This window comes from Macaca mulatta, chromosome 5 (assembly GCF_049350105.2).
Source record: "Macaca mulatta isolate MMU2019108-1 chromosome 5, T2T-MMU8v2.0, whole genome shotgun sequence".
NCBI classification, from domain to species: domain Eukaryota; kingdom Metazoa; phylum Chordata; class Mammalia; order Primates; family Cercopithecidae; genus Macaca; species Macaca mulatta.
Window position 1 is genome coordinate 46,766,077 of NC_133410.1, and position 24,178 is coordinate 46,790,254.

The 24,178-nt window shown below is 36.5% G+C and overlaps 1 protein-coding gene across 1 annotated transcript in view; it reads left to right on the forward strand.

Moving 5' to 3' along the window:
* The window catches only part of GABRB1 (gamma-aminobutyric acid type A receptor subunit beta1), a 409,046-nt gene that overhangs the window by 282,634 nt on the left and 102,234 nt on the right, over positions 1 to 24,178 (forward strand). The window contains exon 5 of the mRNA XM_015138327.3: positions 15,409 to 15,491. Coding sequence (XP_014993813.1) covers positions 15,409 to 15,491 — 83 coding nt within the window. The remainder of the gene's footprint in view (positions 1 to 15,408; positions 15,492 to 24,178) is intronic.

A 24,178-nucleotide genomic window follows, 5' to 3' on the forward strand; every position in this document is an offset into this window, starting at 1 on the left:
CTATTTGTTAGATACTAGCTAGAAAAATAATCCAAAATGTGGAAAAATAATACATTCATGAAAACGTTTTAGTTTCATTTTAAACTGATGAAATTGAAAGCCACCTAAATGTTCAACTTAAAGTATACTGTTTCCCATTGAAAAAATTACAATCCTGATGCCGATGAGGAAAATGTATCTGATATTAAGATTCAATGGGAAGGAAACAGAATCCTATGTATGATTACAAGTATGCAAAAAGTCCACATACATAGGGGAAAAATGAAAAGACATACTACAATGCTAATCGTTGTTCTAGAAGTAGTGTTTCTCCACTAATTTCAAGTTATTTGTTTTCTTTATTGCTTATTTAAATAGAAAATAAATGTCCTGGGCCTGCTTTTATCCCCTTAGGGAGCTGGGAATTTTGCACAATTTATACTTCTGTCCTGTTTGGTTTTGGTTTTGTTTGTTTTTTGTCAGCATAAAGCCATTGTTCTCAAACAACACAGTATCTTAATGCTCCATCACTCTTGAATCTTAGTTTACTCCTTGAGGAATACCATTTCAAAATGACTGATTACCTCTCAGTAAATGTATCAGTTCTTTGTTCTAGGAAAGAGAATCATGTGGCAAAGCAATAGAATAGGTTTGCAAATAAACCAAAAAAGTAGTAACTGTGAAAGAGATTCATGTATTTGCTCTAGCTCTTACTTCCTTGTTTAATTATCCTGCACTTGCTGATTCCAAGTCGTGGTATTCCATTCCAGGTAAACATTTTCTTTGGCTTCTACTTTTACTTTAATATCTAGGTCGTTTCTGAATGCTTAGGGTTTGCTATTGTTTTAAATTGATAAGAAAAGATACCACACTTCACCTTAGCCAAAAGATCAAGAAACCATTGCTGTTGTTTTAATTCCTTACAATTTGTCCGCTACAGAAATTCCTAATAATCAAGATGATAAGAATATAGATGGTTTAATTTGAGGGGGAAGCCTCATTTTATTTCTGCTCCCTAATACATATTTCAGCTTATTGGTTAATAGAAAGTATTAAATATGGTAGAAATTAAATGCATACTCTTATGCTTCATAGAAATATGTGTATAATGATACAATTTAGGAAAAATAGTATGTCTTGAACTCAGCCAGACATTCATGGTAAAACATGACTAACACTGATACTGGAACTTGGACAAGAGCCTGTTAATTACTATTGTCCTAGTCCTTATTAATCCTTTAAAAAAATTTTGCCCACCCTCAATCCCCTACTCTGATTTATGGACTGATCTTCATAATTATAAAGTGGTTCATGAATCACCCTGCCCCAACAGAAGTGAATAATAATGGGCCCATTTATGTAACATTTGGTGTGTAGCTAATTACCTGAAAATGACTGCCTGGGATTGCACTAAGAGTGTCATTAGCATTCAGCACTAAGTCTGCAAAAGAGAGGAGGGAAAGTAAGCAGAAATATGGAATCAAAAAATAAGAATAGCCATAAGAATGCTATTTACTCAGTGTGATTTTTTTAAAGCATCCTAAAGAACATTTAATGATATCTCCCAGTGACTGAATTGTTAAGTAAGTCATGGAGTATAGTGTCCTTTAAAATTATGTCCGTGGAGCATACCTAAGACTTAGGAAAGTTCTTACCTATAGGTTGACCAAAGCAGCAAATGAAATTGTTACATACAATATAACTTCAACTTTAAGAAGAAAAGAAATTAATAATAAAACTGTGGTAATGACATTATGGGTCATTTTTTTCTCTTATCTATAATTTTCTGTATTTTCCAGATGTTTTAATAAGGCCATGTGTTAATTTTGCAATGTATTTGTAATAGCAATGTTATATGTATTTTTTATTACTTTGGAAGCATATTGACTGAAAATGATAGCAGCTACTGCTAATCGAGTGCTTACTATGTATCAAGCATTGAACTTGTACATGCATATAATAACTCTCTTTTCCTTCCTATTCCATACCACATTCCACCTGCATCATACCTGCGTTCATGAGTTATCATAAACCTAGGTTAAGGCACATTGTGTCCAAGTTGCCGCCAACCAAATAAGTGTAGAATTAAACTGTCTTGCATTGCAATTGTGAGTGATATTTAGGCTTTCTTAATAATGGAAATATTTATCTGATGTAAGAGATCTGGATTTCTAAGAAAATGTCAAAGGTAGTAGTTCCAAATGAGAAATAAGCACACCTTACCTATTATATAAAACTAGTAGACAGTGACCCCATCTTCTCTCTTGAGACCTTACAGTATTACTGTATATACATATATATGACAGCATGAATATGTAGCTGGATGTTTTTAATTGCTGTAGCCAATGCTTACATTCCTGGTTAGTCATATATCATTTTATACTCACTATGGATTGGGTAATGAATGTCATAAATTATTGATAACTAAATAAATACTAAAAGTATGGTAAGGTCAACTTTTAATATTTGTACTTTGTTTCACTGCTCATGGAAGAAATCTTACTGAAGCAAATCTCTGCTTAGATTCATCTGGCCTGACTACAATAACTGGAGAGACCTTAACCCTTGAATCTAGTATATCTGGGTTTTAATCTCAGCATTACCATAGACTATGTAAACTTGGAAAAATTTAATAATCCAGTGAGTTGTTAATTTTCTTATCTTTGATATTGGAGTGGAAAAGGCTTCAACATAGTAAGGCTATTATAAATCATAAATAATGCACATGTGGTAAAATAATGCTTTCTCCTCCAAAGATGTCCATATCCTAATTCTCTGGACCTGTAAATATGCTATTTCTCATGGCAAAAGGGGCTTTGCAGATGTAACTAAGATAAGGTCTCTGGCTGAGCACAGTGGCTCATGCCTGTAATCCCAGCACTTTGGGAGACTGAGGTGAGAGACCAGGAGGTCAAGCCCAGTCTGGCCAACATGGTGAAACCCCATCTCTACTAAAAATACAAAAATTAGCTGGGTGTGGTGGCGGGTGCCTGTAGTCCTAGCTACTCGGGAGGCTGAGGCAGGAGAATAGCTTGAACCTGGGAGGCAGAGGTTGCAGTGAGCTGAGATCACGTCACTGCACTCCAGCCTGGGTAACAGAGAGCGACTCTGTGTCAAAAAAAAAAAAAAAAGGAAAATAAAAAAAAAGATAAAGTCCACAGGATGTGGTAGCTCACGCCTGTAATCCCAGCACTCTGGGAGGCCAAGGTGGGTGGATCATTTGAGGTCAGGAGTTCGAGACCAGCCTGGCCAACATGGTGAAACCCTGTCTCTACTAAAAATACCAAAAAAAAAAAAAAAATTACTGAGCATGGTGATGCTTGCCTATAATCCCAGCTACTGGGGAGCCTGAAGCAGGAGAATCTCTTGAAGCTGGGAGAGGGAGGATGCTGTAAGCAGAGATTGTGCCACTGCATTCCAGCCTGGATAACAGAGCGAGACTCTGTCTCAAAAAAAAATAAATAAATAAATAAAAAAGTTGATTTTCCTGGAATATCTTAGTGGGGCCAGTGTAATCACAAGGGTCCTTATGAAAGGAAAGCAGGAGAGTGAGATGTACTTTAAAGATGGAGGAAGGGTCCATAAGTCAAGGAATGCAAATGCCCCCTAGAAGCAGAAAAAGGCAAAGAAATAAGTTCTTCCTTGGAGTCTCCAGGAGGAACACAGCCCTGCTAACACCTTGATTTTAAGACTTCTGATCTCCAGAACTGTGAGTGAATAAATTTGTGTTGTTTTAAGCCACTACGTTTGCGGTAGCTTGTTACAGCAGCAAGAGGAAACTAATACTGTATGTAAGGTGCTTAGCACAGTGCCTGTCATCTAGGATTCTAACATAATACTAGCCAAAGTAACGCTGCCTCTTTAGATCTAGGTAAGAGTAGCCTGAACCTGCAATCCATTATTTGTAGGAGGCCAATGCCCTCCCCGAGACTGCTGAGGCTTCTCAAAGGGCTTATGTAATTTCTGGCTTTGAATTGCTTCAATTTGTAGAATACTGTTCCAATAATGCTGTCAGGATAAGGAATTCAGCCCCTTCCCAGTATTCCAAGTATAAAAATAAAACATTTACCCAAGGCTTTTGTGTGTGTGTGTGTGTGTGTGCGCGCGCGCATACAGGCATGCTTGGTGTGTATCAGGCTTTGAGTAAATACAGAAAATGTACTATTACTGTACAGCAAAAATTTTAAAATTAAATATCAATATGGCTGTTCTTTAAAGTTTTTTACTACTCCAATGTTTTGCTTCCTCACACCTAAATCTCTTAAATCTCACAAAACGGTTTATCTCCTTTGGTTTCCTTATCATTTATGTCTCACACTCCTGGGATTTCACCTTCAAATACCAATGTATTTTTCTAAACAGACTAGCCAAACTCCTACCTAATAAAACCTGTCACAACTATGAAGATAATGCAAATTCTTTTCACCCTATTGCACTGAGCAGTTAACAAGTATTAACTGCAAAAAAAAATCTATGTACTCATTAGTCATAACTTAGACTAACCCATCCATCTTCTCTCATCAGTTTCTTTGTGTAACGTAACTAACATGAATTAAAGGTGTATCCAAGAGGCTAAACAAGCCATTCTTCAAACACTCTATTGAGTGATACTGATATCAATCTTATAACTGCTACTAACTCTCAATTTCACCAATATTAGGGGTATTAATAGGGTTCAGCATATTTAGGGAATTTTCATTCACGTTTTTCTTTCATACAGATTCTATTAAACTGTACAATTATGTTATACAGAGATTGGGTTTAAAACTTGGGAGTTCTTCCTGATAAAATTGATGATTATAGGAAAACCTCAACTGAGCATACATAATTTGTTAATTTAAGTTCACATTGCTATTTGCAAATGTACCCTCTCCATGTGTATATGTGTGCACACGTGTGTATTTGTGTGTGTGTGTATAAACCTAGGTTTCAAGAAACTTATGGGCCAAGGCTTTTGGATTATGTTTTATCAGCAATTAGAATCATGCCACTTTCAGACATTAAATATAAATGATTTGCTATTACAATGACTCCTAAGGCCAACGACCACGCAGCATAAACCTTAATAAATGAATACTATAGTGACATGATTTCTGTTCATTCTAAAGTATCATGAGGCCACAGTTTCTAACTAACAGCCTATTATAGTGTTCTGATCTAACTTTCAAAATAAATTGGATTATAATGTAATCCATTCTAAATGTCTTTGAAAGAAGACAGATGAATGTTACACTGTCATGAATCTACCTCTGGGAAATCTCTCTGCAGAAGAACAGTCAGTTAATGCTTTTGCCTTTAGCTGGTTTTACCCTCCTATACTTTCATTTGCTATCCACCAATAAAAATATTTTCACACACCAGAATGAAAATCTTGAGTTTGAAAAGCTAAAGACAGAATGAACAATTCAATCTTGAAGCCCTTAGTCTATTGATTTTTGTAATCTAATATTTGGCAACTTTGACTTGATAGAAGATTTATAATAATCAACCAGCTTCAGCCACAGTGTGAGTACTTTTCCATGTGGATTTGTTAACTAATGGTAGAAGTGACTAACAACTGTGAAGCAGTCATACTGGGCAAGGAGAACAAATGGAAATACAAGAGCAATCATTCTTAGAGATACTCATTGTTCCTTCTCACCCAGAAGACAGGAGAGCTGAACAGAACTCTGCCGAGGGACATCTCTCTTTTTGTTGATGATCTGGGGAATTCTTGCTGAGCATTCTTTTCTCACAAAGAGCTCATACACTCAGCTCACTTAACCATAAGCATTACAAAATGTAGAAATGCCAAACTCTTAAATCAGCAGAGTTCAACACTCTGTTGCACAGATTTCTATAGCCTAACATAGATTCATGAGTATGTGCTTGTGTGGGAGTACCTGTCTGAGTCTCAATAATTCCTCCCTTCTCAGAGGGCCCTGTGGGTCTTTGGTGACCATATTTGTATTTGTGTATTCGTGCTGTCCTCCAACCCTTACTCAATAGTTGTGGGAGAGTTGGTACCTAATGCAAGTTAGAACAGTGAAATCCTCCTGTGAGTCTGAAATTTGGAACATATATATTCCAAGATGGAAGTTGTTTCAGTACTTTCCAAAGGAAACCAGATGACTTCTTGAGAGTAAGTTCTTAGAGCTATTGATTTCTTATCTTGCTAAGTTGTGATGATTACTCAGTTCTCTTTAATATTACATTGGGATTTAGAGGAATAAAAGTCAATTGGCCCAGGAGATCATAGTTTAAAAAACAATGAGTTATAGTCAAGTCTTGGTGTGACATATAGTTCCCTAGGTGATATCACTTATATTCCTTATAACTATTGATTGTTGAATAGATCGATCATAATGGCTAGCAACAGTAAATTCAGTTATGCTTCCTAAAAGTTGGGTTTTTAAAAAAATTACTCACAACTCTAAGTACCCACACACGAGACATTAACTAGGTATTTTGTAGACAATGCTACATTGGCTATGTAAACTACTTTGCAAAAGCTATTATAATTCACAACTCTGAATCAATGGTTCAATATTATATTTCTTTTTTTATTTTTATTTTTTATTATTATTAAGTTCTAGGGTACATGTGCATAACGTGCAGGTTTGTTACATATGTATACTTGTCCCATGTTGCTGTGCTGCACCCATCAACTCGTCATTTACATCAGGTATAACTCCCAATGCAATCCCTCCCCACTCCCCCCTCCCCATGATAGGCCCTGGTGTGTGATGTTCCCCTTCCCGAGTCCAAGTGATCTCATTGTTCAGTTCCCACCTATGAGTGAGAACATGCGGTGTTCGGTTTTCTGTTCTTGTGATAGTTTGCTGAGAATGATGGTTTCCAGCTGCATCCATGTCCCTACAAAGGACACAAACTCATCCTTTTTTATGGCTGCATAGTATACCATGGTGTATATGTGCCACATTTTCTTAATCCAGTCTGCCAGTGATGGACATTTGGGTTAATTCCAAGTCTTTGCTATTGTGAATAGTGCCGCAATAAACATACGTGTGCATGTGTCTTTATAGCAGCATGATTTATAATCCTTTGGGTATATACCCAGTAATGGGATGGCTGGGTCATATGGTACATCTAGTTCTAGATCCTTGAAGAATCGCCATACTGTTTTCCATAATGGTTGAACTAGTTTACAATCCCACCAACAGTGTAAAAGTGTTCCTATTTCTCCACATCCTCTCCAGCACCTGTTGTTTCCTGATTTTTTAATGATTGCCATTCTAACTGGTGTGAGATGGTATCTCATTGTGGTTTTGATTTGCATTTCTCTGATGGCCAGTGATGATGAGCATTTTTTCAAAACTGGATCCTTTCCTTACTCCTTATACGAAAATTAATTCAAGATGGATTAGAGACTTAAATGTTAGACCTAATACCGTAAAAACCCTAGAGGAAAACCTAGGTAGTACCATTCAGGACATAGGCATGGGCAAAGGCTTCATGTCTAAAACACCAAAAGCAACGGCAGCAAAAGCCAAAATTGACAAATGGGATCTCATTAAACTAAAGAGCTTCTGCACAGCAAAAGAAACTACCATCAGAGTGAACAGGCAACCTACAGAATGGGAGAAAATTTTTGCAATCTACTCATCTGACAAAGGGCTAATATCCAGAACCTACAAAGAACTCAAACAAATTTATAAGAAAAAAAACAAACAACCCCATCAAAAAGTGGGCAAAGGATATGAACAGACATTTCTCAAAAGAAGACATTCATACAGCCAATATTATATTTCAATGCATGTCCTGATTTAATAATGGAGTGGTTAACTAACCAGATGACATTTTTTCTGAAAATGGACTAAATAAAGTGAGATGTGCTGACCAATGGTGCTCAAATAATACTCTCAAGTATCCCTAAGGCTTTTTCTTTAATGGTGCCACAAATGTTGGATTCTAATTTTATTTAAAACTATTATAATTATTTTTTGCTGCATACCTACAACCATCCGATGCTTGACAAAGTTGACAAAAACAAGCAATGGGGAAAGGACTCTCTATTCCATAAATGATTCTGAGATGACTGGCTAGCCATATTCAGAAGATTGAAATTAGACTGCTTCCTTACACTATAGTTCATATTTTTCATCCACATTTAAACAGGATATCAGGATGCCTTATAATCACATCTTTTCTAGAATCATGCTTTAGAAAATCATGTGTGGGGCCATCCAACTCAAGAGGGGTTAAAGACTTAGATGTCAAAAAACAAACAAACAAACAACAACAACAACAACAAAAAAACACAAAAAAACGGCCGGGCGCGGTGGCTCACGCCTGTAATCCCAGCACTTTGGGAGGCCGAGGCGGGTGGATCACGAGGTCAGGAGATCACGACCATCCTAGCTAACACGGTGAAACCCCGTCTCTACTAAAAAAAAAAAATGCAAAAAATTAGCTGGGCGTAGTGGCGGGCGCCTGTAGTCCCAGCTACTCCAGAGGCTGAGGCAGGAGAATGGCGTGAACCCGGGAGGCAGAGCTTGCAGTGAGCCGAGATCGAGCCACGGCACTCCAGCCTGGACGACTGAGAGAGACTCTGTCTCAAAAAAAAAAAAAAAAAAAAAATGGAAGTTAACCTCAGAAATACCATTCTGGACAGAGGATCTGGCAAAGATTTCAAGACGAAGACAGCAAAAGCAATTGCAACAAAAACAAAAATTGACAAATGGGACCTAATTAAACTAAAGAGCTTCTGCGCAGCAAAACATCATTAGAATGTTGTTCATCAACAGAACAAACAGACAACCCACAGAATGAGAGAAAAATTTTGCAAACTACACATCTGACAAAGGTTTAATATCCGGAATATATAAAGAACTTAAAGAAATCAACAAGCAAAAAATGAACAAAGCCCTTAAAAAGTAGGCAAAGAACATGAACAGACACTTTACAAAAGAAGACATACATGCATCCAACAAGCATATAAAAAATGCTCAACATCACTAATCATTAAAAGTGCATATAAAACCACAATGCGATACCATCTCACACCAGCCAGAATGGCTATTATTAGAAAGTAAAATAATATGAGATGCTGGTGAGGTTGCAGAGAAAAAGGAAAACTTATACACTGCTGGTGAAATGTAAATTAGTCCAGCCATTATGAAAAGCAGTTTGGTGATTTCTCAAACAACTCAAAACAAAATTACCATTTGACTCAGCAATTCCCTTGTTGAGTATATACCAAAAGGAATATAAACCATTGTACCATAAAGACACATACACACATATGTTCATCTCAGTATTATTCACAATAGCAAAGGCATGGAGTCAACCTAAGTGGCCATTAACAGTAGACTGGATAAAGCAGATGTGACACATATACACCACAGAATACTGCAAAACCATAAAAAAGAATGAGATCATGTGCTTTGCAGCAACATGGATGGAGGTGGCAGCCTAAGTGAACTAACACAGGAACAGAAAACCAAACACCACATGTTCTCACTTATAAGCGGGAGCTAAACATATTAATATATATGGAGCTAAAATATTAATATATTAAATATTAAATATTAAAAATTAAATATTACACTGAGGCATACTTGAGGGTGGAGGGAAGGAGGAAGGTGAGGATCGAAAAACTACCTATTGGATACTATGACTATCACCTGGGTGGTGAAATAGTCTGTACACCAAATCCCTGTAACATATAATTTACCTGTATATCAAACCTGTATATGTACCCATGAACCTAAAATAAAACTTAAAAATATATATAATAAATATTTTAAACTGTAATAAGAAGCATTAGACTGTCACCTGTCCTATGTTACTTTTTTAAATGTCTTAGTTGCTTTTTCTATTGAGGTAAAATATACATATATAATTTACCATCTTTACCACTTTAAATGTATAGTTCAGTGGTAATTAATATACTATATGCTTATATTTCCTTTCATCACTCCCTTTTCTTGGTCTTTGATAACTACCAGTTTACATTCTATGTTGAGATCCATCTTTTTTAGCTCTCACATGTGCATTAGAACATGCAATATTAGTATTTCTGTGCTTTGCTTACTTCAATTAACATAATGGCCTCCAGTGCCACCCATGTTGCTGCATATGACAGGATTTCATTTTTACGGCTGACTAATATCCCATTGTCCATATCTACCACATTTTCTTTCTCCATTCATCTGTTGATAGGCACCTAGGTTGATTCCATATTTGGCTATTGTGAATATGTTGCAATAAATATAAGAATGCCCCATGTTAACACATTCAAGATCACTATATTAACTTGTGCTGCCAGGTTAAATTATGCAGAGCATTGAGCACCAAGTAAAGCTTGCCTTTAATCTATCATTAAGTACTTCTAGAGACCAACTATTTATGGATGTTCCTAAACTAATTACAATGGTGTCATTGACTATAAAGGTGGTTTCTTGGCACAGGGATTGGGGCTGTTGTTGTTGCTGTTTTCCCAATTCAGGGTAGCCTTTGCTTGGTTATTTAAGAATTTAGAAGAAAGTACTTCACTATTTATAAGAATTTTCTCAATGCTGTATAAATAAAATGCAACAAAAGATAAATTGGTAATGAGAGAGGCTTAAAACCATAATTCTCATCATAATCCCCTGCTTTTAGAAGTGTGTGTCCATTAAAATGGATCAACATTGGAACTTATAAGGTGATTTTATGTTAACAAAATATGGTTTTTATTTATTTCATTTGTACTTTACATACTGAGGTTCCTTATCAAATTTGTAAACCATCATTGTAGCAGGATTTCTTAACCTTGGCACTACTGACAGTTTAGAAAAGCTAAGTCTGTGTTGTTGGGGACTGTCCTATGCATGGTAGGATGTTTAACAGCATCTCTAGGCTCCATTCACTAGATTCCAGTTTCAAACTTTTAGGTCCAGATATATTTCCAAATGTCCCCAGTGAGGCAAAATCATCTCTGACTGAAAAGCATCAGCTAAGTTGTAGAATCATAGGACTTGCCATATTTTAGTAATTCCGAGAGAATGTTCCCCTCTTGACAGTTTTTGAATTCATAAGAAGCTGTTAAACAAAAAATATGGTAAAGGAGAATAGTAGATAAATGCATTTTTAATATTTATTGTGGTTTTTTTGTTTAGGGTGTTCGAATCACTATGAGACTAAAAAAAGAATGTTGCAGAACTGTATTTTTAGACAACAAAAGATATTCATGATGTATTGTTAAGTGAATAAATTAATTAACCCATATGATCAGGGGAATGGAAAGCATAGTGTTTTGTAAAACATTTTGAAAAAAAATTTTTAATTAAACTTGAAAATTCCTTTTGCTTCGAAGTAATGCTTAAATAAATTCAAGTAAATTTGTTATTATAAATTCAAATAAATTGACCAATGTCCTGTCTATGAAAAAGTATCAAAAGGCTTCAAAAGGTATCCTCTGTGAATTTTCTTCTTTCATAGTGAAAGCCAAAGGAAAATTGGAAAAAGTTAGGGTTTTTCCTTTTCCTTTAAGGAAAAGAAGCCTTTATCGCTGATAGTTTAGCACGAATGACCAAAGCAATAACTCACCTTGGAACCTCAAAAATCCTCGGAGATGGATAGCTAGATAGATAGAGAGTATGCATATATATATACACATGTGAATATATCAGTGTGTGTATGTATATACACACTTATACAGTTTACTGTAGTACAGTACATATGCTGTGTACATAAAGTACTACAGTATATTCAGCGCCCTTTCATTTGAAAAAATAAAATGGAACACAAATGCCCACAAAAGGATGATTAGAAAATACATTATTACATTTCCACACAATTGTAGTAAATTTTTAAAAAGAGCTTATTATTTATTAATGCAGAAGCAAATTCATGATGCATTGTTAAAGAAAATAAGCAAAGTGCAGAGTAGTGTGTGTTGTAGGCTACTGTCTTAAGAGGTTATCTCCCTAAGAAGACACAGCTGTGCTTCTATTTACATAGAGTATTTTAAGAAAATTTCAAATTGTAGCTCCTGGAGATTAAGATAAAAAAGAAACATCATTTAATTTGAATTTTTGTGTTGTTTAACGTATGATTACACTTTATGGGGAGGACCGTTACATTTTTAAAAGTTCTTTGTCATTCAAAAGTGAATCGAAAGGTTGTAAATGTGGACTCACCATCTGAATTTTAGTTACTCTCAGACTTCACTGACCAGAAAAACATCCCAGGTAAGAGAAAATGAAGAGATAATGAAGTCCAGATAGGATATGTAGAGTTAGAGTACTTGAGTTTGAATAAACACAAAAGCTCAACTGGAGGTGGTGAATATGGTATTAACTCTCATCCTAGGATAGTGTTTCTTCCTTGGTTATATGCTACCTGTGGAATATAAGTGGACCAGAGCTTCAGAGACAAATCTGACAAATCTCTCTAACAGTGGGAAGTGTGAAGCACCTTAAGTCACAGAAGGCTGGTTTCGTTGTTGTTGTTGTTGATGATGATGATGTCGTATTTAGTTGTAGCAAGAGAGGAAGATAAGCTTTTTATGTATAATGTAGATTCCTCCCATTCACAAATTCTGCAGATAGTAGCACAGACATTGCTAAAGTGATAATAAAAATAGAAAGGGTCATGAGATAATAACAGCTATAATAATGATCATCATTTGGAGAGCACTTCTTAAGTATGGGGCACTGGGCTAAAAGCTTTGCACACATTATCTCTTTTAATTCTCACAGCAATGCTCTGTAGTAGGTGCTTTGATTAATGAGAGGACTGAGTTGCAAGGAGATAATTTAATTAATGCAAACTCACGCCACTTGTGGGCAACAAAGTTAAGACTCAAACTAAATCTGCCTATCTTTAAAATTTTTAGTCACAAAATATTTTAATAGCTTTATTGGGATATTATTGAAATATGGCTATTGCAAATTATAAATTTGCTACATTATTTATGAAAGTAATGTAATCCTCAATAAAATATTAGCAAGCTAAATTCAATAGCACATTAAAAGGATTATATACAATGACCAAGAGGGATTTGTTACTGGGATGCAAGGATGGTTCACCATATGTGAATTAATCAATGCTATATACCACATTAGCAGAATGATGGATAAAGACTACATAAGGATATCAATAGATGTAGAAAAGCATTTGACAAAATGCAACATCTTTTGTGGCAAAAGCTCTCAACAAAATAGGTATAAAAGGAACTTCCCTTAACATAATCAAAACTGTATATGAAAAATCTAGAGCCAATATCATAATCAATAGGTCTTGGGATTAAAGCTGGGGCATTACACTACTTGACTTCACATTGTAATACAAATATATTCTGATCAAAACACTATGGTAATGGCACAAATACAGACATAGGCCAATGGAACAGAATAGAGAAACCAGAAATAAATACATACACTTGTGGTCAGCTGATCTTCAGCAAAGGTGCCAGGGCACACAATGGGGAAAAGACAGTCTTTTTGACAAATGGTGTTTGAAAAACTGGATATCCACATGCAAAATAAACAAATAAATAAATTTGATCCCTATCTCATTCCATACATGAAAATCAACTCAAAATGGATTAAATCCTTAAACATAAATATTGAAACTGTAAAACAACTAGCAGAAAACATAAGGAAAAACCTTCTTGACATTAGTCTTAGCAATAATTTTTTAAATATTATACCAAAAGTCCAGACAATAAAAGCAAAAACAGGTAAGTGGGATACATCAAACTAAAAAGCTTATATGCAGCAAAGGAAACAATAAACAAAATGAAAAGGCAACCTATGGAATAGGGAAAAATATTTGCAAATCATATACTGATAAGTGTTAATATCCAACACATATAAAAAATCACATACAATTCAATAACAAAATATAAATAATTTAAAAATAAGCAAAGAACCTAAACAGAACTTCTCAAAAGAAGAAATTCAGATGGACAACAGGCATATGAAATAGTGCTCAACACTAAATCGTCAGAAAAATGCAAATCATACCCACAATGAAATACCACCTCATACCTGTTAGGATGTCTATTGGTAAAAAGACAAAAGACAAAAGCGTTAGCAAGAGTGTGGAGAGGGAAAAGAACCCTTGTACACTGTGAATGGAAAAATAAATTAGAAGGTTTTTGATCTTGCTTCAGATGACTTTGACTAGTCAGAGTCTTTCATGATTCCATATAAATTTTATGATTATTTCTTCTATTTCTGTAAAAAGTACCATCTGGATTTTTGAATGTGTAAGATGGTTTTGGGGAGGTAGTATGAACATTTTGACAATATTATTCTTCCAAGACATGAACATGGAATGTCTTTCTATATATTTGTCTTTTTAAACTTCCTTCATCAATGTTTTATAATTTTCAATGTACAGGTCTTTTTTTCTCTTTAGTTAAGTTAATTCCTAGGTACTTTGTTGTTGTTGTTAATGTAAATGAAGTTGTTCTCTTAATTTACCTTTTGGAGAGTTTGTTATTAGTATATAAAAATGCCACTGAATTTTGTGTGTTGATTTTGCACCCTGTAATTTTATTGAATTTATTAGTTCTAATAGTTTTCATGGAGTCTATAGAATTTTCTACGTACATAATTATGTCATCTGCAAAAAGAGATAATTTTATTTATTTATTGTGATTTGGATAGCTTTTATTTAATTTTCTTGCTGATTGCTCTAGCTGGGAGTTCAGTACCATGCTGACTAGCAGGGCCAAGAGTGACCACTCTTGTTTTCTTCCAGATCTTAGGGGAAAAGCTTTAATTTTTCTGCATTTATTGAGATGATCATGTGGTTTTTATTTTATTATGTTGTATCACATTGATTGATTTGTATATGTTGCTGATTGTTGCATATCCATCCTAGCATCCCAGTAATAAATCCCACTTGGTCATGGTGTATGATCCTTTTGATATGCTGTTGAATTTTATTTGCTAGTATTTTATTGAGAATGTTTGCATCTAATTCCATTAGGGATATTGGCCTGTACTATTCATTTCTTGTATTGTCTGTCTAGCTTTGGAATTAGAGTGAAGCTGGCCTCATTAAATGAATTTGGCAGTTTTCCCTATTCTATTTTGTGGTACAGTTTAAGAAAGGTTAGTATTAGTTCTTCTCTGAATGTTCATGATTATTTCTCATCCATGAACCATCTGGCCCTGGGCTTTTCTTTGTTGGAAATTTTTTTATTACTGATTCACTCTCCTTGTTTGTTATTTGTTTGTTCAGATTTCTGTTTTTTATTGACACAGTTTGGGTAGGTTGTATGTTTCTAGAAATTTATCCATTTCCACCTGTTCATCTAGATTATCCAATTTGTTGACATATAATTATTCATAATAGTTCCTTAAAATCTCATAAAATTTTGATGCCTTGTTTCTACCAACTGGTAAACATGATTTGGGGCTAGGAAGCCTGGAAATGAAATGTCATCACTTTTGTAATGTTTTCTTTTTTATCTCTCCACTCTATCAGAATCACAACCACAGCTGCATGTATGATGGATCTTCGAAGATATCCACTGGATGAGCAGAACTGCACCCTGGAGATTGAAAGTTGTGAGTTACTTGGACAGGGGCATGAAAAGGAGAGATGCTTCTTTGACCCAATGGAATTCAACTTCTCACTGAGTTAATTAGTACCAGGAATTTTTAGCTGCACTTGTCTGACAAGTTTTCAAAGGGTTTATATTGGTGGCTCAATGAAGTTATTGTTTTGAACAATTAGGGAAAGTTCACTTATTTTAGATCAACAATTTATAAACTCATACTTTCTCCTTCTCAGAGTGTAGTTTCTCCCAAAGTCTTCCAATATCCAAGCTGGATTAATAAGAAAGGAAAGATATTTTAATATTAAAAGAGTTTGTGAGATTGTTTTGACCTAAACTATTGTAAATTGTCTTTTAGAAAAACATTATGTTAGTGTCTTGTGTGAATAATGTGTCTTTCCTCATGAAAAGAAAAAGATGATAAATTACACTCATGAGACTTATGCTTTGCACCAAAGACTTAATGGTTTTTAAGTCTAGTGACTAATTTTAGTTTGTCCTCTTGGGCTGCTTTTTCACTTATTGCTTTCTTAACAATTCAAATATTTCAGCTATGAAGATTTAATCTGACTATCTTTTTGTGATTATTTCTCAGCCATCAGCCTGTAGGTATTTGAGAGCATTAATTGTGAACACCAAAGCTAAGCCATTTCTTGGTTTTCAGAGGTGCAAAAAAGTCCAGTAGCTAATCAGACCATTATTATAGTACCACTTAATGTAATGTTAGAAATTGACAGATGTTTATTTAGATCATCTAAAATGCTTTCTAGATGTAAACATTAAGAAAGTAAAGGAAAATGGGAAAATTCCAGGTCATTCTATAGTATTGTTGAAGAATGAATGTATTTCCCCAGTGTCTCATCACGAAGCAATTACATTAACCTTCTAGTTCCACTGTATACGTAGAAATAGATGAAGGTGTTAATGTAGATGTAATTACAACTTTAAATATAGACATTGACCTACTACCACCAAAACCTAGAATGAACAAGAAAATTCATGAATAATTCTCTAATAAATATTCTAATTTTAAATCTCATTATATAAAGAAGTTACTAGGTATTGAAAGGTGTTTATATATATAAAGTATTGATGGTAACTTTTGGTTCAGATACCAAAAATGAACATATTCAAACCATAGGAATGAACTATGTAAACTCAATCTTATACTAATAGCTAATAACACTTTATAAATAAGGCAGAACATTAGTTCACCAAGTAAATCATTACTTTTGGAACTGATATAGAAAAAGAAGGATAACTCATGGGTTGCCCATACATATTAGTTGTTTTTTACCCTTGACCACTCTTCCATTGACTTTCTGATTTTTTACCTTGGCTTCTGCTGAAGAATATTAACATACAGCAACCTCTTGAAATTGCAAGACCTTATGAATTGTGTCATTTGCTTAGAGGAGCAATGAATTTTGACAAATACTTGAAATTGATTCTGTGTTTTAAATTGTAAGTTCTAAAATTATCAACACTTTCTCCCAAAATGCATACTTTATTTACAATGGATACTGAGTTTTTCTATTATAGGTTGACATTTTTCTTTAAGTTTGAAGATTTATTTATTCATATTAAAAATAGATGACTTTAAGTCCATTTAATATAACATATAAGGATCAAAACTATAAATGAAGCAGAAATTAAATGTAACTTTTGTGGGGAAGGGATGGGGGAAGCCCAGGCACCCAGATAGCCCAAAGTAATCATCAAATATGATGTCAGGTAATAGATGGTGACCCAGACATATGACAATCATTGAGGCAGTTGAGCAAGATGCAACTAGTTGTCTGGACATACAGATTAACACAGTAACTGAGACTCTAAAATAAGCTAATATGTACAAATTTGAAAAGATGGTAATTATCATCGTGATCCAGCAGTTGGTCACAGAACTACAATCCCTAAAGATACTTACCTAAAACAAAGCAAAAACTCTTGACTGTAAGAACTTGAATAAGAGGAGTGTAAAGAGGCAGGAACTTAGGAGAAAGATTTGCATAACTAAAGCTGGGTATTTTATAACACCTTTGTGACATAAGTATTTGTAACAACACTTGAGAGATGATATACTTGAGAATCAGAGAAGTAAAATAACTTACCCAGAGTCACAGGGCAAAAAAAGTAATGGAGCGAAAAAGTAATGGAATAAGAATTCAAGCCCAAGTGTTCTTCTCTTCATCACAGAATCCTGAATCAACAGGTGAATAAGGGAGCATACCATCAATAATTAGAAGTGTAGGTTGGTCACGGTGGCTCGCGCCTGTAATTCCAGCACTTTAGAAGACCAAGAAGGGTGTATCACCTGAGGTCAGGAGTTCGAGACCAGCCTGACAAATATGGTGAAAACCCATCTCTACTAAAAATACAAAAAGTAGCCAGGTGTGGTGGCATGCATCTGTAGTACCAGTTACTCAGTAGGCTGAGACAGGAGAATTGCTTGAACCCGGGAAGCAGAGGTTGCAGTGAGCTGTGATCATGCCACTGCACTCCAGCCTGTGTGACAGAGTGAGACAGTGAGACTCCACTTCAAAACAACAACAACAACAATAATAATAATAATTAGAAGTATAGCATTAACTGGAAACACTCTTGGCTAGGTTGGAAATGCTGAATCAACCAAAGACTGGTCTGTATTTCCTAAACTATCCCTGGTAAATTTCAGTATAGATCCCAGAAGCTGAATTTCGCTTTTAGATCAAGGGTCAAACAATTGCAGCTACAGGGAGAAGGTAGCTTATGGATGCAGGAAACCAAGCAGGCCTTGATTCTATTGATGTTACCCTTAAAAAAAGAAGAAGCTTCTGATGACAGCATAATTTAACTTCAACACTTTACTTAAAATGAATCCCTATTAACAATAGATAAACCAATGTAGAGTTCATAAATGTTAAGAATAATAATTTTAAGCAGTAAATTAGCATATGCCCATGTGGAGTTTGAATGAGCTTTGCTTGTTTCTACCTAGGTACATAATCAATATGTTGCTAAGTTTTAATAAATACTGAATAGATTATTCATCTAGGTTTTTTTTTGTTTGTTTGTTTTTTGTTTTTTGTTTTTTGAGATGGAGTCTCCCTCTGTCACCCAGGCTGGGGTGCAGTGGCCGGATCTCAGCTCACTGCAAGCTCCGCCTCCCGGGTTTATGCCATTCTCCTGCCTCAGCCTCCTGAGTAGCTGAGACTACAGGCGTCCGCCACCTCGCCCGGCTAGTTTTTTGTATTTTTTAGTAGAGACGGAGTTTTACCGTGTTAGCCAGGATGGTCTCAATCTCCTGACCTCGTGATCTGCCCATCTCGGCCTCCCAAAGTGCTGGGATTATAGGCTTCTATTCATCTAGTTTTTAACTTTTCACAAAAAACGTGTTATCTTCTAAAACAGCTCTTTCTGACTTGACAGTGTATCAAGACTATACTGAGCCTTAAAGTAATCACAAATGAGAGGCTCTAGTGTCAGTTGGGAAATAAGAATGATCAAGTAGACATCACACTGATGTAAGATTGAACCAATCATGTTTGTGACCAACAGAGTGGAAACTTTGCCTACATTACAAAATTCACGAGTTTGCATGTTCTCCCATCACAATCTCAAGGCTGGCAAAATGTTTTCCTTGGTTAGGTCCTTTGAGACAAATTAAAGATGTTTTGCTTAACTTGATGTCATCTAATCAAGTATAATTGAAAAAGTCATAAAGACTTGTTAAATTGAAAGCTTGCTTGAACTTGGAGCAGATTAATAGCTCTGTAGCCCTAGGATGCTATAAAATGAGTCAATGACACATAGAAAAATCAATCAAGGAATTTAGTCTAAAGTATATTTGGAATCTGAAATCAATAACAGTATCATGTGAAGGTTTGATAACCACAAGCTTCATGGAGATATGGAAAGGGCTTGGGATAATAATCATGAAGGAATCAGGTAGTACAGATTAAAAAAGATCCGGACTCTAATCTCATCCACTCATTTACAGTAGATGTTGTCACCTCACCACACCAAAATGATAATAATAAAAAGAAAAGCCATTTCAGGCCTGAAATCTCTCGATTTCACTCATCTTCTTTAAACTTCCTTATTCTTCACCACTATTCTGAGTTAGCTCTCTGTATTTCACAGGAAGATGTGTTTCTATTTCTTTCTTAGGCTAGCCTTGCCCGCTGTGCTTAGAATTCCATCTCTTTCTTCCTCCTCTGGAAATTATGTTTAGTACACACACACACCTCACCCCTGAGCTCTCAGATCCTCAATCCTGCCCTGTCTACCTCTTTTCTCACAGCTTATAAACTAGTTGAAAACTCTTCTCATCTTAAAACACCTGCACTCTATCCCCACATTTCCCTGAAGCTTTTTCCTAATCTCTTTCTTTTTCTCCAAAGTACTTGAAAGGATAATCTATATCTGTTGTCTATTGCCTCAACTTCCTCTCAACCCACTGCAATCTGGCACCTGCCTACCCATCTCCCGCCTCTGCTAAAACTGTTCTCAGAAAGGTCACAAAGGACCTCTTTACATTCAATCTTATGCTATGGCTCTCAAATTTATATCCCCAACTGAGATCTCTTCTGAGCCCCAGATTGATGTACTAGCACTCTTCTTGGCATGTCTGTTTTGATGTTTCAAAGGCATCTTGAGTTTAATTTGCTCAAAACTTTATTCTTGATTTTTCCCTTTCAAATGAATTTCTCCCTCTGTCACTTTAATCTCACTATCCAACCATAATCCTGGGATTGTTAACAGCTCCATTTCTCTCAAACTCCGCTGATCCGTTCTATTGCCAAGTACCATCTATTCTACTTGCAAAATATTTATCAGGCCTGTCCATTTCTCCCCTGCCCTATTGCCACCAGTCTTTTCCAAACTATCATTACATTTTACCTGGACCATTGTAGCTGCCTTTTACAGTCTTCTTGCTTTCACTTTTGACTCCCTCTAACCCAATTTCTGCCCAGCAGCCCCAGTGATCTTTGCAAGGTGTAAATTGGATCATATTATTTCTCTGCTTTAAAATATTCAGGCTGGTTGCCGTGGCTCATGCCTGTAACCCCAACAATTTGGGATGCCAAGGCAGGCAGATCACAAGGTCAGGAGTTCAAGACTAGCCTGGCCAACATGGTGAAACCCCGACTCTACTAATGATACAAAAATTAGCAGGGCATGGCAGCACACACCTGTAATCCCAGCTACTCGGGAGGCTGAGGCAGGGGAATTGCTTGAACCTGGGAGGCAGATGCAGCAATGAGCCAAGATGGCGCCATTGCACTCCAACCTGAGGGACAGCCTGAGACTCCATCTCAGACAAAAAAAAAAAAAAAAAAATCAAAGACTTCCTACTACACTGGTAAAACTGTCCACTCTTCTTAACTTGATCTTCAAGCTCTTGTGTGACTTGACCTTCCTCATTATCTTGAATCCCATCAGTCACCATTTTCCCCTTACTTACTGTATACATTACTCCAGCACCAGAGACTTTGTTTCTGGCAGACCATATTTTCTCTTATCCCATCTTAATAATTTTCTCATTTCTTCTGGCTGAAATGCTTTTCCCAGCCATAGTTCTTTCGGCTTCCTCTTCTCATCCTTCAGTCCTCATCTCACATGCCACCTTTGATAGGAGGCTTTCTTAAGACTCCTCCAATCTAAGTTAGGAACCAGTAGTTATTCTCTTTCAAAATTCTTTTTAGTTTCCCATTGCTATTGTCTGAAAGTTTGTATCCCGCCAAAATTCATATGTTGAAACCTAACCCCCAATATAATACTATTAAGAATGTATCTTTTGGAGGTGATTAGATCACGAGAGCAGAGTCCTCATGAATGGGATAACGGTAGTCCCCACTTATTTACAGTTTTGTTTTTTGCCTGAAAATATTAAGTGGAAAATTCCAGAAATAAACATTCATCAGTTTTAAATTATACCCTTGATTGTAGCATGATGGAATCTCCCACCATCCTGCTCTGTCCTGGCTGGGACATAAATCATCCCTCTATCCAGTGTATCCACATGTATATGCTATCTATACCACCTATATCATTGATACCATCTGCTCCTGGCATCCAGCCACTGATGTCATCATGGCTTGATGATCCAGGATCACCCAAAGCAGATGATGCTCCCTTTGATATATTTTCAGAAGATCAATGGTAACCAAAAGCTATGTCACAATGCCTACATCATTCACCTCATTTTACCTCATCATACAGGCACTGTGTCATCTCACATTACAAGAAGAAGGGTGAGGACAGTACAATAGGATATTTTGAGTGAGAGAGATCACATTCATGTAACTTTTATTACATTATATTTTTATAACTGTTCTATTTCATTATTAATTTTTATTAATCTCATACTGTGCCTAATTTACAAATTAAACTTTATCATAGATATGTAAAGATAGAAAAAACATAGTATATGTAGGGTTTGGTACTATTTGCAATTTCATGTTTCTACTGAGGGTCTTGGAATATATCCCCTGAAGATAAGGAAAAACTACTGCAGTGCTCTTATAAAAGAAGCCCTGAGATCTACCTTGCCCCTTGCACCGTATGAGGACACAGCTGGAAGGTACCATTTATGAACCAGAAAGTGGGCCCTCACCAGACACTAAAATCTGCCAGTACGTTGATCTTAGACTTCCCAGTCTATAGAACTACGATACATAAATGGCTGTTGTTCATAAATTACCCAGTTTATGGCATTTTGTCATAGCTATCCAAATGAACTGAGACATCCATATCATAGTAGTATTTGTTTCTATGCTTGTTGTTTATTTCCCCTTTAGATTACAAACTTCTATGAGGGAAGGGATCATTGTTTTGCTCACCATTCAATCATTAAACCTAGAAAATAAATATTTGTGTAGTGAATGTATGCTAAATTTCTTGGCTTCAAACTTTTCAAGTCATTTCACTTTTAGAAGATAAGTCTAGTTTAATTTTTTCAGATGAGATTTAAGGAGGATTTTTTTACTTGCAATAAAATATCATTTCATTTATATACGTCACACAATCTTTCATTTGTGTAATTTTATATTCATGTTTTAAGACCATCTCAGCTGGGCACGATGGCATGGGCCTGTAGTTCCCACTATCTGAGAGGTTGAGCTGGGAGGGTCACTTGACTCCAGGAGTTTGAGTCTAGCCTGGGCAACACAGTGAAACCCTATCACTTAATAGAAAAAAAAAGAGTAAGATCTCTTAAACAACAACAACAACAAAAACAACAACAACAAACTATTTCAAAAATTATAAAAGTGTCAACCAACAGCCATATAAGGAAAGATCTAACATTTAAATTACTTTAGAAATTTTGAAGGGTGGTAAGGGTAGTGAAACGATGACTTTTGTTGTTGTTGTTTCATCATAAGGCATTAACTATGTTCTTCCTACTTACACGACCACGAAGTTTTCAGACAAAGGTAACACTTAGTGACACCTGGTTACTTTTATACTGGTTTCTTGTTTTAAAAAATGGTTTGGCAACAGGTGCTGGAGAGGATGTGGAGAAATAGGAACACTTTTACACTGTTGGTGGGATTGTAAACTAGTTCAACCATTATGGAAAACAGTATGGCGATTCCTCAAGGATCTAGAACTAGATGTACCATATGACCCAGCCATCCCATTACTGGGTATATACCCAAAGGATTATAAATTATGCTGCTATAAAGACACATGCACACGTATGTTTATTGCGGCACTATTCACAATAGCAAAGACTTGGAATCAACCCAAATGTCCATCAGTGACAGACTGGATTAAGAAAATGTGGCACAGGAAGGGGCGGAGCAAGATGGCCGAATAGGAACAGCTCCAGTCTCCAACTCCCAGCGCCAGCGACACAGAAGACCGGTGATTTCTGCATTTTCAACTGAGGTACTGGGTTCATCTCACTGGGGAGTGCCGGACGATCGGTGCTGGTCAGCTGCTGCAGCCCGACCAGCGAGAGCTGAAGCAGGGCGAGGCATTGCCTCACCTGGGTAGCGCAAGGGGGAAGGGAATCCCTTTTCCTAGCCAGGGGAACTGAGACACACAATGGAAAATCAGGTAACTCCCACCCCAATACCGCGCTTTAAGCAAACAGGCACACCAGGAGATCATATCCCACACCTGGCCGGGAGGGTCCCACACCCACGGAGCCTCCCTCATTGCTAGCACAGCAGTCTGTGATCTACAGGCAAGGCAGCAGCGAGGCTGGGGGAGGGGCGCCCACCATTGCTGAGGCTTAAGTAGGTAAACAAAGCTGCTGGGAAGCTCGAACTGGGTGGAGCTCACAGCAGCTCAAGGAAACCTGCCTGTCTCTGTAGACTCCACCTCTGGGGACAGGGCACAGTAAACAATAACAAACACAGCAGAAGCCTCTGCAGATGCAAATGACTCTGTCTGACAGCTTTGAAGAGAGCAGTGGATCTCCCAACACGGAGGTTGAGATCTGAGAAGGGACAGACTCCCTGCTCAAGTGGGTCCCTGACCCCTGAGTGGCCTAACTGGGACACATCCCCCACTAGGGGCAGTCTGACACCCCACACCTCACAGGGTGGAGTACACCCCTGAGAGGAAGCTTCCAAAGCAAGAATCAGACAGGTACACTCGCTGTTCAGCAATATTCTATCTTCTGCAGCCTCTGCTGCTGATACCCAGGCAAACAGGGTCTGGAGTGGACCTCAAGCAATCTCCAACAGACCTACAGCTGAGGGT